The 13,370-nt window shown below is 37.1% G+C and overlaps 2 protein-coding genes across 4 annotated transcripts; both read right to left on the reverse strand.

Annotated features, from left to right (window-relative positions):
• Positions 1-185: 185 nt before the first annotated feature.
• On the reverse strand, positions 186-7,771 carry rhcgb (Rh family, C glycoprotein b). 2 transcript variants are annotated; one of them, XM_067501395.1, is made up of 11 exons: positions 7,396-7,771; positions 5,685-5,877; positions 4,950-5,100; positions 4,568-4,715; positions 4,266-4,432; positions 3,713-3,850; positions 3,448-3,584; positions 3,181-3,305; positions 2,962-3,035; positions 2,314-2,381; positions 186-1,509 (listed from the first exon to the last, which is right to left on the reverse strand). In XM_067501395.1, exons 1-11 carry the CDS (start codon positions 7,616-7,618, stop codon positions 1,458-1,460), a joined length of 1,476 nt encoding a protein of 491 aa, XP_067357496.1. In that variant the 5' UTR covers positions 7,619-7,771; the 3' UTR covers positions 186-1,457. The 2 variants fall into 2 exon arrangements, with proteins under 2 accessions (XP_067357496.1, XP_067357497.1); XM_067501396.1 differs by having other exon boundaries at positions 186-1,514; positions 7,396-7,770.
• A 1,717-nt stretch (positions 7,772-9,488) lies between these two features.
• Positions 9,489-13,324, reverse strand: gdpgp1 (GDP-D-glucose phosphorylase 1). 2 transcript variants are annotated; one of them, XM_067501397.1, is made up of 2 exons: positions 12,751-13,324; positions 9,489-12,210 (listed from the first exon to the last, which is right to left on the reverse strand). In XM_067501397.1, exons 1-2 carry the CDS (start codon positions 12,761-12,763, stop codon positions 11,102-11,104), a joined length of 1,122 nt encoding a protein of 373 aa, XP_067357498.1. In that variant the 5' UTR covers positions 12,764-13,324; the 3' UTR covers positions 9,489-11,101. The 2 variants fall into 2 exon arrangements, with proteins under 2 accessions (XP_067357498.1, XP_067357499.1); XM_067501398.1 differs by having other exon boundaries at positions 9,491-12,207.
• Between the last annotated feature and the right edge of the window lie 46 nt (positions 13,325-13,370).

The raw sequence follows: 13,370 nt of genomic DNA on the forward strand, positions 1-13,370 counted from the left end.
AGTGCCTTTGGATAGAAGATCTCATCAAAATGTACAAACACTGACACTTGAGTAACACAAGGAAACATTTGAATTTCAGGAGTGAGAACAAAAGGAAGGTGAAAGTCACTGGGGAGATCTAGTGCAGTTAACATCCATCCAGAGCAGAAATCAGAAATAAATATATAAGAATCAAATCAGAAAGATTATTTTTTTAAATTAACCTGCCCGATGATTGTTCTTTCTTTTTCAGGATGTCTAGGATTTTAGGCACATTGTATCCATTGAGCACCTTTTGTCTCCTCAGTGATGTGATTAAACAAATGATCTTTCTTCACTAGGCAAAGACACACTCCAGATTTATCTAATATTGTACTTTAGACAAAACCAAAATCTTCATGTAACATCATCTCTTGACAAAATCATTAACATACATAAATATATCTGGTAACTCTCCACTTTAACCCATTTTTCACATTTCACATTTCTAAACAGCACATAAACATTTTAAACGTTGTGTTTATAAGTCACTATGGTGTATTTGTAATAAGAAAGTTCTTTCTTCTTATCGAAGATATAATGGTTGGAAATACTGTAAGTTATTTAGACACTCATGTGCCTAGAACTACATTATAGCATCTTTAAATTACCAAGTGTATATTTAGAATTTAATAGAGCGAGTTAAATTAAAGTTTTACCAAACATCCAAGGGAAATGCCCCAGCCTCCCTCAGTTCAAACCAATGTAACAGCTTTCCCAGAAAATGCTGTTTGGTGGCCACAGAACAAACTAAAATCAAGTCTAGTTACCACCGAACAGCATTTTCTGAGATAACCATGATTTGCATGACTGATAATCTTCACAAAGGGTTAACTAGGCATTTTTTAAAATTAAACTATATTATCAGTAACATGGCACATAAATCCCATTATTCCTTAGTGCAAACATTCTCAATTTATGTGTCTGATGCCAATAATTTAAAATGGAAACATAACATGAGGAAGATCTCAATATAAACGTGACTAAATGTCTGTATTCACCTCAGATTTCACCTGCAGACCGTTACATCACTGATAGGAAAATTCATAAAGTTTAATTTAAATGGGTCTGAAGCAAATTAAATGCATAGTATTATTTACTTTATTTAAATATTCCCCTCATTGCTGCTTAAAGAAAGCAGAGTTGTGGTCTCACAGTCAAGTTTTCTGAGTAAATCTACCTATCGGGCTCCCTCCACTAAAGCCAACATAATTTCAGTCATTTAACATTTTTTTTTATTTCAGTATTCGTTGATTTAAATTTAATATAAATAATTTGGAAATAAAAAAAAAATTTTTTTTTACTTCACACAAACAAATAGCGATATATTTACTGAATGAAAATGGTATTGATTGCTGAGGAGTAATGGTATCGAAAAATATTTATGTTTGGCAGGCGAGTAAAAGGAACAAATGGCCCACATGTGATAAAGACAGAAATCAATCAAGATCCAGGTCTATCGACTGTGCTGCTCCATGCTGAAATTGGATTCTGTTCTGAAAAAAAGCATTAAATAATATGTAAAAATAATAATGACACAGAACAGAATAGTTGCAGCTCACATGTAAATAATATTATATAAAATATGTCTTTAATAAATAGTGACTCCTGAAAAGGAACAGCCGAAAGGAAAAGAAGCAGAAGAAATAGGTCATGGTGACAAGGTTTATTTTTTTCTATAGCCTGTATTAAAAACCTATTTTTATTCACGGACATTTGTTTCTAATTAAACAATCAGTCTTCTGGGGAAATTACACTGAAATTAATGCTTCATTCATTTATGCATAACATTCTAAGTAAATCATGCTTCATTTTTTTTACAGTATCATTTTCATTTTCACAGTAAACAAGACTTGTGTTATGTGAAGGTCACTTTGAAGAGCTGCGCATGTAGAGCTGCGCTGTGCAAAAAAAAATCACCAAGCAGCACTGGTGAGCTTCACGTAGAAACTGCAGAGCATAGGGTCATGACAGGATTTCTATTCTAGCCCAAAGTGACAGACAACAAAACTGAAGACGTGCATGTCAGCAGTGTCATGCTGTCCACATCTACATCCTCTCTGCGTGGTCAGATTGTACTCAACACTAAGAACTGGTATTCCTAACAAAGGGGCAGGATCACATGAAAGTCACATGAAAGCTCTGCAAATATGGATCTGCTGCCACCCAAAGGACATTGAATGCAACACACATCTCAACAACAAAAGCACCACCCGCTTGACTTGTTTGCTATGAGAACATCATATTTCCATGACTGCAATGCTGTTGTCAGATAAACAAACAAGTGATACTCACAGATCTTTGTTTCGCATGTGGTTGTTATACTGCAATATGGGTGGGATGCTCTCTTCATCTTCAGGAACCTGTGAACAATCGATTCAGAAGGGGAAACAATAACAACTTAAAATGTGATTGATGTGCACTCTTTCTTGTCGTAGAAAATTATGAGCTGTTTGTTTGTCAAAGGAGGTGCCACAATTACAGTAGAACACTGAGTAATGTACATACTGTAAAGAGGGATAGCGTGGCAAACTAAAAGTACATCAAGCTTTTCAAATCAAAACAAATATTGATACACATGGATACAATATGTGTAATAGACAGCTCTTAAATTTTTTTCTCATTGACGGGATAGATCTAAAGTATGTTTAATATGTTAGCCGATCCTTGAGGTTCCAGTAGTAAAGAATTATGGACATTATCCCATTCAGGTCAGGTCAGAGCAGATGAACTACAAAGCCACCTACTAGCAGCCTGGCTGCTGGAAAGTCAGGGCCCAGCACTGTGATCACTTTGCCTGAAAAGATTTGTCTCCAATCTCATTCAGTGCATGGTATTACTCACACAGCATAGAATATCATGGATTGGTTTGGGTCCAGATATTGATAATCCAGTTTGAAACTGAAAAAAATGTCTTTACTGCAGTTAAGATTTGTCCCTTACCTCCCAGTATGTCTCATCATCATAGCAATTTTCATCTGCAGGATCTCCCCAGATAGGTAATCTTAAGATGAAGCCTGAGAAGAAAACAAATCATTCCAACAAACACCATCTGTTGTGTTAATATCATAATAACATCACAGTTATTAATGTTCATTTCAGTTTCAGTTATACTTGGACATATGGTCAAACTGAAAGGTGGTTGAAGCGGTTATTCCTTACCAACAATGATACCTCCACCTACACCAAAGCAGAGAGCCACACAAAGGCCTGCAGCCTGGAGACCACCTTGCTTTGAAGGTATCACGCTTTCAAAATACCCATTTGGGTTGAACATGGCAGTCAGCCTTTAATAGAGAGAAGTTACATCACAATGTTTTTGAATTGCAACAATAGCTTATATATATTCTTTCAATCATCAATTTCATTAAAATACCTTAACCATGACACCTGACTTCTGGTTTCTATTTGTAAGCAAGTACCACTCACCCTTCTGCGCTATAAACTGAGTCTGTAGCACATGCAGCAGTAACGGCTCCCACAATGCCTCCTAAGACTCCTGGCATGGCATGAAGGTTATGGATTCCACATGTGTCGTGAATCTTCAAGTGCTTTTCCAACAACGGCTGAAATAGAGATATCAGTTAGGACTAGTTTAAATTAGTTTGAGTATTAACACTACAGCCAGAAAGAGCAGCAATGAAGGCCGAATTTAGGAAAATACCTGATCACAAAAACCAGACAGATATCATACCGTGAGGAAGACATATCCCAGTGTGGAGATGATACCACAACAGAATCCTACGATCAGAGACCCGTAGGGCATCAGCATGAACTCTGCTGCTGTTCCCACTGCAACACCTCCAGCAAGAGTGGAGTTCTGGATGTGAACCTTTGAAACAAATGCAGAAAAACAATACAACGTTACAAAAAAAATTGTGTCAATTTGATCTCGTCACCGTATGAAGAACACTGAGTCTGTAGTTCTTGAGCTCTACCAATGACCTGAAGTGGATTCTTTGTGTGTGTTTGGATACTTGGCCAATAAAGCTGATTCTAACCTCTAACTTTTTTTTACTGTTCTTGCTAAAATCACTTCATCAACCAGCATGTCAAAGCTTAACAATCCTAAAGTTTGTTCAGGTGTAAACAGTAAATATGGTAAAAAGATACGCTATTTCAGCTTCACTTCCAATGCCATCTTTACAAATATAGATACTGCCTATTATCCTAACCACATAATAGATAATAGTAAAACTTTACAATGAGTGTTTGAGAGTGACGTGAACAAAGTAACTGGTCATAACCATATCTAGTTTTCCGTGCTTCTGGCAGACACTTGATATGGCCGCAGCGGTGAGCACAGATGCAGCCAAAGACAGGTAGGTGTTGATGGCTGCTCTATGCTGCCCATCCCCATGTTCTGAGATGGCTGAGTTAAAGCTGGGCCAGAACATCCACAAGAAGAGGGTACCTATGCAAAAAGCAGGGAGGTAGAGGTCAAAGGGCCTAATAAACTACAGACAAACAGAACAATGAAAGGTATTGGAAATATTTCTGGACGTAAAAAAATCAAAAGTAATAAGCAGGTATTACTGTGTGCACCCACCAATCATAGCAAAGACATCTGAGTGGTAGACAGAGCCCTGCAGACGACTGCTCTGGTCCAGATTTGGTCTATAGAGCATCCAAGAGATGGTAAGACCAAAATAAGCTCCAAATGTGTGTATCACCATGGAGCCTCCAGCATCTTTGGCCTTGAAGAAAGAGCCTGTTAGTTGCAGCTTTAGGTTACATTAGTTGTGGTTACAAGAATGTTACGACATATTTGTAGGTGTGTGATGACATGGAATGACTCCAGGGCCATATGTCATGATATTGTCATGACTTACATTTGAAGAGTTAGCTGAACTTTAGTAATGCTGTCAGCTTTTATATGAGATGTTCTCTCCCACTTTAACTCTATCTTAAACTCAGTGGCTTAAACTTACATGTATGAGATTCAGGATAATATACTCCTCCACAGCATACAGCGTGACCTCAAACAGGGTCATAACCAACAGCTGGACTGGACTGACTTTGCCCAGCACTGCCCCGTAGGCAATTAAGCAGCTTGCTGCACAGAAGTCAGCATTGATCAGGCTGAGGAAGAACAGAGCCAAAATGTAGACCACAAACACAACAATATGAAAGATATTGTAATATTACTGGCAAATATGACAAAATGTTTTTCTTGCTAAGAGTGCACGACTACTCAAGATCAGTAATGTTATTTACACAACAGATATGCTTTCAGTATATCTGTTATATCTGTCATACATCTATCATATCTGTCGACACACAGTGACTTTACTAGAGTACACCAGTGTTATCATTCTGTTGTCATCTTACTGTTTACTTTCCAACCACAAAGTACACAAACAATAAAACGAATGCCCTTGGAAATTGCATGTCTTTATGAGGTTGAGTTAGCCAGACTGGTTTCCCACCTTGCTTTTTATCCCCGCCTTACTTTCAATAGAAACCGTGCAGGTGGAGATGTATTCACACTAGTCACACTAGTTATATTCCCCAGTGACTAATCAGTGAACTTGATCTGAATAGGTTCCTCTGCTTTAGATTGACACAGTTGCAGCTTCTGTATATAATTTTATTGAGCTACGATCCTCAAATTAAAGTACAATAAAAACAATGGAACCTTTTGACTGACTGAGAAAAACACTCACTTTTCAACTCCTATTTTGATCTTTCCATCTGTGTAGTCCAGACTGTGGAACCAACCCTGCATCAGCAGAGCCCACTGAATGGCGAAGGCTGCGACAAGGAAGTTGAAACCCACTGCCCCAAAGCTGTATCGCTTGAGAAACGTCATCAAGAAGCCAAACCCAACAAAGATCATCACATGAACATCCTGGAAACCTGGGGTCGGGACAGAAGAAGGGTGAGAGAAAACAAGGAGTTTCCACACAGTTGAAAAAGTTTCCATGCAGGACAGCGCTCATACATCATGCTGGTGTCATTTTGGGTTGTTTCGACTCTTATTTAAGCTGATATGAGGTCTGACTGGGTTTGAATTGGACACTGTGGCTGTGTAATGTGTAGGACCAAATATTTCAACCGGCCAACAATGTTTTTTGCCTATTGGTCGTTTAATATATATGTAGACCAAACATAGTAGTCCATGTACTAAATGATAACTTCATCTATTAGTGTCTTTAGTTTTGTTAATATGTTGATAAAACTCGTCTCCACTATGCGGATTCATGAGGACTTATTACATAAGAAGGGGATTTGACATGAACATGGCTCAAGGACACTGCAGTATTTACTGTTACTTGCTGGATAGATGTTGATATGTTTTAATGGTAATGAAAGGTATTTATGCCGGTACTGACCTCTGTGGCCCATATTAACATGTGAGACAGTTAGTATCCACAGCAAGCAAAAGTATGCGGATACCAGCATAAACCAGCTAGATGCATTTATTATCAACATCACTGTACCCACACTGGACACAGGTGGTGGCACAGTGTGTTCCCACAGCACTGTGGCACGCTATAGTTGCATGAATGTATCCAATGTACTCAATGCTGAATTACATAATAATAGCAATAGCAATGTTTCACTGTTTCAGGACACCCAGACAACACTGAGGGAGGCTATTGTGTTGTAAAATTAGGTGCTATGGCTTTCAGCTGTGATCGTTTTGGTCTCAGACAACAGACTGTGTCGGTGGACACATTAATCACTTGACACCCAATCCCATACCTGACACTGACACCATAGATTGTTGGGGCAGCACAACCACACCCATACAATACACATGCACACCCCAAATTGCGGGCAAATTGTATGTATTTGTCTCTCAGGTTTTCCAACTAATGTAGTATAATACATCAATAGTGTAATAAATTGTGGGTTGAGGTTGATACTGTTGACACTGTTTTAGAAAGGGACTGGTTCAACTGTGCTATTGTTTTGAAGGATGTAGTTTGTGCTGTGCTGCTTATAGAACAAAGCCTAGACTCACTGAGCAGCCATCTGAGTGTATACAACCAAAATAAATGTGTTTTTATCCAGCATAGACAGGTCAGCTATCGTTAAAATGGCCTGGGGGGAGTGAACCCCCGGGGAAAATGTGTGTCTTTGAGAGCTCGACTCTTGTCAACAATGCTGAAATAATTTGATAGTTGCAGATTGTGTTTCTAATGTCATCATTATCTGAGAACTATGATCTGCCTGAGATCAAGTAAAATATTTTTTCAATAGAATTTGAAGCCAAATATACATAATATGGAAACATGAATGTATAAATGATATTAGGTATCTGTATAAAAACAGAATAGTAAAGGCGTATGGGCTGTAGAAATAGACTAGGGCAAGATTGCTAGAAACAGAATTTAAAAAAGATTAAAAAAACAAAAGGAAGTTACTTACTTGGATATCTGTAGTAGAAGTCATTCTCAATGTTGCTTGAAATGTTGTTTTGTTTCCTGTAATCTTGCCAGTGTGCATCTGACTCTGGGTTGTACCTAATAAAAACCCCAAACAAGATTATCATGGCTATCTGCCATACAAAGCAAACTGCTGGAAGACTGATACGAACATTAGTATTTTTTGGACGGTCACACAATGCCCTGAAGCTTTGCACAGTGCCCATTTTAATTAATCAGTCTTAGTTTTTATATTTTGTTTTTAATTATTTTTTAAAAATAAAAATAATGAACAAAAGGTGACAATTAGCTGAATTATTAAAGTGAGCAGTCTACTGCAAAAGTGACAGGCACGTTAAAGGTCCTGAGCATCTTAAACTCAGGTGAAAATATGCATTGACGTTTTAATAAAAGGACACTCCTCCAGGTCACTCCCTCCACATTGCATGTGGAACGTACTAGATGCTTTTCAGTACATTCCACATGCAAGGGCATGTGTTTGGATGATCTTTAGATCCTGTTGTAATTATTATATCTAATGTTTTAGTGCTTTGTACTGTTATGGGCCACAATGCCGTAATAAAATAAAACATTGTAATGTGATCAGAGGAGTAAAGCTTCATATTTTAATCAAATAGAATTTTGATATTTATACTTTATATTTAGGACATAGGATACCAGGATATGTACTAGGACATCATGACTAGTGACTGCACTGATTGTATTAGTCTGGTTACATTACAAAAGCTTGTAAACCAGCTATAGAATAGAGGGATTACATATCATTGAAATATTTTTCAAGTGTCCTCCCTAAACACAATAACTCAGCAGGAAGACAAGTAGTCACTTTTGTACAGTACAGAAAATGGAGCTTGTCACCATAGTAAAAACACATGCACAGCACACTAGTATACTTTTCTTTCCTTGTAGTTAGAAAGATGTATGAGGGGATTTTTCTTCAGTCAACAGTCATAGTCCAAGGGTTCAGGGTTTAGACTTGGGTGCATTGTTTTTTTTGTTGTTGTTGTTTGGTTGGTTTTGCACTATATGGGAAAGGTTTTGCACTTATATGGGAAAGAATTTAATAGTACAATAAAAAACATTTTCTACCATGTTGCAACCATTCCTGGAAGATTCTGCATCTGTATACATTGAAGATAAGACAGACCTATGAGTAATATTCTACTGTAAGTTATGCTAGCTAGGTCAAATGCACAGGGCTTGACAAGATACAGCAGACATTAAATGTTAGGCAAATGTTTCTGATGAAGACTTACTGGAAAAGGCACACGTACAGCCACCTGTCTCATTTACCACTAATCCATCAAAATAAATCTAATGAAGAAATCACCAAAACATAACTTTATTTGGCAAATGTTATCTACAGTCAGCCACACCTTCTCTGGACAAATCTAAGCCTTAGCACCTTGAAATGTCAACCTAGAACCGTGACTTCTTTAAGACCTTTAAGATGACTTAAGCTTGTCTGGTAAAAAATATGTGGCAATCAGGGGAGTCATGAAAAGTTCATTTCAAATTGCAAGGTATAACTTACACTCATATAAAGTATTTTTAATGCTCAACAATAACAAAGGTAGCAAGAAATGCTTAGAACATATATTTCCAGCTTTTTCAAGTTTAATGCGATGCAGTTTTGGTTGCAAATTGACAGTTTATTTATAACATATTTAACTAATTTAGTCTATAGTTCAGTGAATGTCAGGGAGCTGTAGAAGTGAACATTTCATGTCATCACTGTAGAGGTCACATTATTTATGTATCAGCATGAATCCTGTTTGTCATCACTAAATAGCCTGTGCAGTTTTCTGGTACAGTAATAACCGGACACTGACAGGCTCCAACAACATGTTATGACTGACTGATAGCAAGAAGGTGATAGTGTTTTTGTGTATTTATATATATATATATATATATATATATATATATATATATATATATATATATATATATATATATATATATATATATATATATATACACATACACATATATATATAGTTATATATAACTATATAAAACTCTCTCTCTCTCTCTCTCTCTCTCTCTCTCTCTCTCTCTCTCTCTCTATATATATATATATATATATAAAAACTATATTATAACAGACATTTTCCTACTATCCTGATTAAGGTGACACCAACAGGTCTGTTTGGTTTGTTTTTTTAAATAAAATCTTCTGATCAATCTCTTCCAAGAAACATTTCTTCCAACCACATAGAGGGTAGAACTGTTTATTTTATGGGAGTACAATTTGTCAACTGTGACATATTAGCGTGAGAATCTTGTTATAACTAGGATGTAATTCACGTGTATTTTTATGCTGGCAACTTGGAAATAGACTTAAAGACAGTTTTAACTTTGATTCCTGCAGATTTTTTCCCTGAGTAATTTAAAAATTTCTATTAGCAGCATTCATCTTGGACAAGATATGCATGTTTTGTTTGTGAGCCAAATATCCCGACTACAACACTAAATTAAAGTATAATGGCAACAATACCATCCAAAACTTTATTTAGCAGGGTGTCGCAGAATGACAGCACAAGACACCAACTTGTCAAATTATTATCCCACTGGAACAAAATGCACGTCAGCAGCTAAATGCAGACAAGGATGCACTGGTTTTGTACTCACTAATGATGAACCTCATTAAAACGAGTTAGGCAATTCTGCTCATTGATCTTACTGCTCGGCTTAGCACTGCTACCTTAGTGATCTAGTTTTGGCAGATGATGTCCTCCTCTGAGATGAAGGAAGGGGGGTATAAGTGTGAACCATGCCAGACAAAAGCAATGTAAAGATTAAAAGATGGTGACAACAGACCAACTAGGTTTCCCCTAATTCTTTTCCTGTTTGTTCTGTGAAGAAGACAAAACTCTGACCTTTCCTAACAAATACTATTAGTGAATTTCCAAAATCTGCCAGTTTACAGTTTACATATTTGTTTGTACTGTGATATATTGACATGTTTTTTAATTACAAAAAACAAAGATCTTATGTAGTTGTAACTAACTTTCAGAAGTTCTGGCTCAAACCCTGACACGACAGAAGTGTTTTTTTAATGTAACTGTAGCACAGCCCTGAGGGGAGACTCAGTTACAGACAGTAAATATATCATAGTATTTACACTGTGCTTGGCAAACAGCAAGTACTTTCTGATGCTTGTAGATTTTTTTTACACTTAGCTCCAAGGAGCCATACCGTGTTGTCAGTATCATCAGTGACTGTCAGTTTACACAACTCTTGAATGTGTTGAATAGTCACACTCAAGCAACTGTTTCATTTGGCTCCAAACGAATAGCCCAAAAGCAGTGGTTGAACTGTAACATGTATCCATCCATCCATTATTTAAACCACTTATTCTGTGGTTTTGAAGGATGACAGGCTGCTTCACATAAACACCTGCAAACTGAAACTGACAAAAAAGTAGACATTTTCTGTTTTTAGAAGAAATGCTCCTGTAATTTTATACCACTTTCACTAGGACACATTAAATAGCACAATGAAGCACATTGTCATTTTAAATGTAATGATCATAAGCTCAACATTGTGCACAACCAATACTATTTTGCAGGATAGAACATTACAAAAGTGTAAAGATATTTTCTCATCTTCTCAAACTTTAATCACCAATAACTTCTTTTTTTTTTACTTGAGCACAAGGTTTAGCATGGATTTTATATAGTATTCATTTATAAATCCTTTAAATGACAAATCAGCTGGTGTTCCAACCTCAGAAACTCGCTATCTGTCAAAAGACATCTCTGAATTATATCTACTACATCGTTTTCAGTAGTGAGCTCATAGTCCTTCTTGTTCTTAAATGTTAAATGTCCAGCCAGCTCACAAAGAGCAACATTGAAGGCTGACTCCTCTTTGGCACCAAAGCAGGATTTTCTGGGCCATACAATGATACGCACACCATTTCCTGAACAGTGATCTTTTTCATTCTGTTTGCTATTCCAGGGCTGGCATCCTCTAGTCAAGAACAGGTTGTGAGCAACATTACCATCGACCAGAAAGTCTGTGACTGCACAAATGGCTCTGGCAACTTCCTCCACATCCTCTGATTCAGTGTAAAACAAAAAGCCTGCAGGAAATTCTAACAGTCGATAAAATGCCTTTTCTGGAACCAGTGGTTTTGCTGGCATAGATTCTATCTTGAGCTTGTGGTTGAGGTAGTATCCATGAAGGTGTAAGTGATTGACTGATGCAAGTGCTCCTAGACTGTTGAACCCCACTCGAAAGCCAGGGTCGGAGCTCAGAAACACAGTTTCAATACCAACCTGTACAGCAGACCTTGTCAGGATCTGTGGGAAACAACTTAATGGATCTGGAACAAAAAGACAATGTCCAAATTCCAAGGGGCTGACATTGACCAGCACGACCATTCTACAGGGTTGATGCAACTGTCCATTGTCATGCAAAGCTTTGTCTGCCTCTCTGTCCTTTATCAACTCAAATATAATTTCTCCTGGGTTGATTTTGTTAAAGTTAAACTGCTTGTCACTGAACTCCTGTTGAATGCTCATTATCTCCTGAGGCTTTCTTCTCTCTATTCCTCTTTGAATGTTCAGCTGGGCCACATATTCACGAGGGCCGGGCAGAATACGGGTTTGTAAATCACCCAGATGGTAGCGGAAAAGTCCCTTCTCCATTCTCTCTGTCCAGCCAGCTTGGATGCTTGTGTCAAATTTTGATGGTGGCGATGCCCGCTGAGGACTGTTTCCACTGTTCTGACACAAATCTGTGACAAAGTCCCGCTTGCTGTATACAAACTGGCGCAGCATGGTTGGATCTGCTAGTAAAGAGTGTGGAATGAGTTTTAATCATGATAATCACTGTGAGACAAATTAAACAAAAGGGATATGAGGATAGGATAGGAGGACCGGAACTTATAATTATTTTTATGATCAATTAGGCTGACAACAATTGTACCAATTAATGGATTAGCTTTTAGTCAAGTTAATGTCAGAAGAGAAATACCATCATAATGTACTTGACAAACAGGCCAAATGTTTGTAACAGTAACATTTTTTTAATCATAATAGTAAATACAACCTGACAACATTAACATTTAAGAAGCTGGAAACAATCACTTAAATGTTTCAATAGCTGATTAAATGATGCTGTAGTGTTACATAAAGTGGTAGTCCTGAAATCAGAAATGTAAGATTAATGAAAAAAAGAAACACTAAATTAAGGAGCTTTATACATCTAAATATTTGAGACAAAAAAAAAAAAATACTGTATAAGATTTTTGCATCCTCTTGTTTGCACCGATACTCGATTCATTTATTGCCAATCGTGACACAAACGTGAGCTGATGTAGCCTACTCACCGTTTTTCATCATTTCGTCTCTAAATCCCCGTTTCAAAGTCAGCGACTTGAAATAAACAGCAGATTATGCAGCTTTAAAACCAAATAATAACAATAGGACCAATTCACAACAGACACAATTTGATTTTAAGGCAGGGCATTGTCCTCCGGTTTGACAGCTTAGCTAACGGGTTAGCTAGCTAGCTTCCATAGATACTTCAACACTATATTTCCGCTTCAGTTTTTCAAAATAAAAGAGTCTTAGAAATATTAACGTTGACGGTCTTGGGGTTACAACAGTAAAGTACATTTATAGAAACGTTAGTGTAATTACTATTTCAATGGGCTTTTACATTTTTTATTATTACTAAAAGTAAAAGTAGTTGATATAATGAGTATTAGGCTATTAAAACCTATAACCTACACTATGATAATGTGAACTTTAAAGAAGACTGTGTATGTCTGAAAGGACTTGAGGCTATTACTATTATATAAGAGTCTCATATGGCCTCACTCACAACCCACCCACCACAAGTGTTTCAAATATACCTGAATTGTAAAGCCACACAATAAAACATCACACAACTGGAGAACAGCCTTTCGATTTCCCCTGGGTAACCCTTGTATAGGGTCTCAACAAA

This window comes from Channa argus, chromosome 4, assembly GCF_033026475.1.
Source record: "Channa argus isolate prfri chromosome 4, Channa argus male v1.0, whole genome shotgun sequence".
Classification (NCBI taxonomy): domain Eukaryota; kingdom Metazoa; phylum Chordata; class Actinopteri; order Anabantiformes; family Channidae; genus Channa; species Channa argus.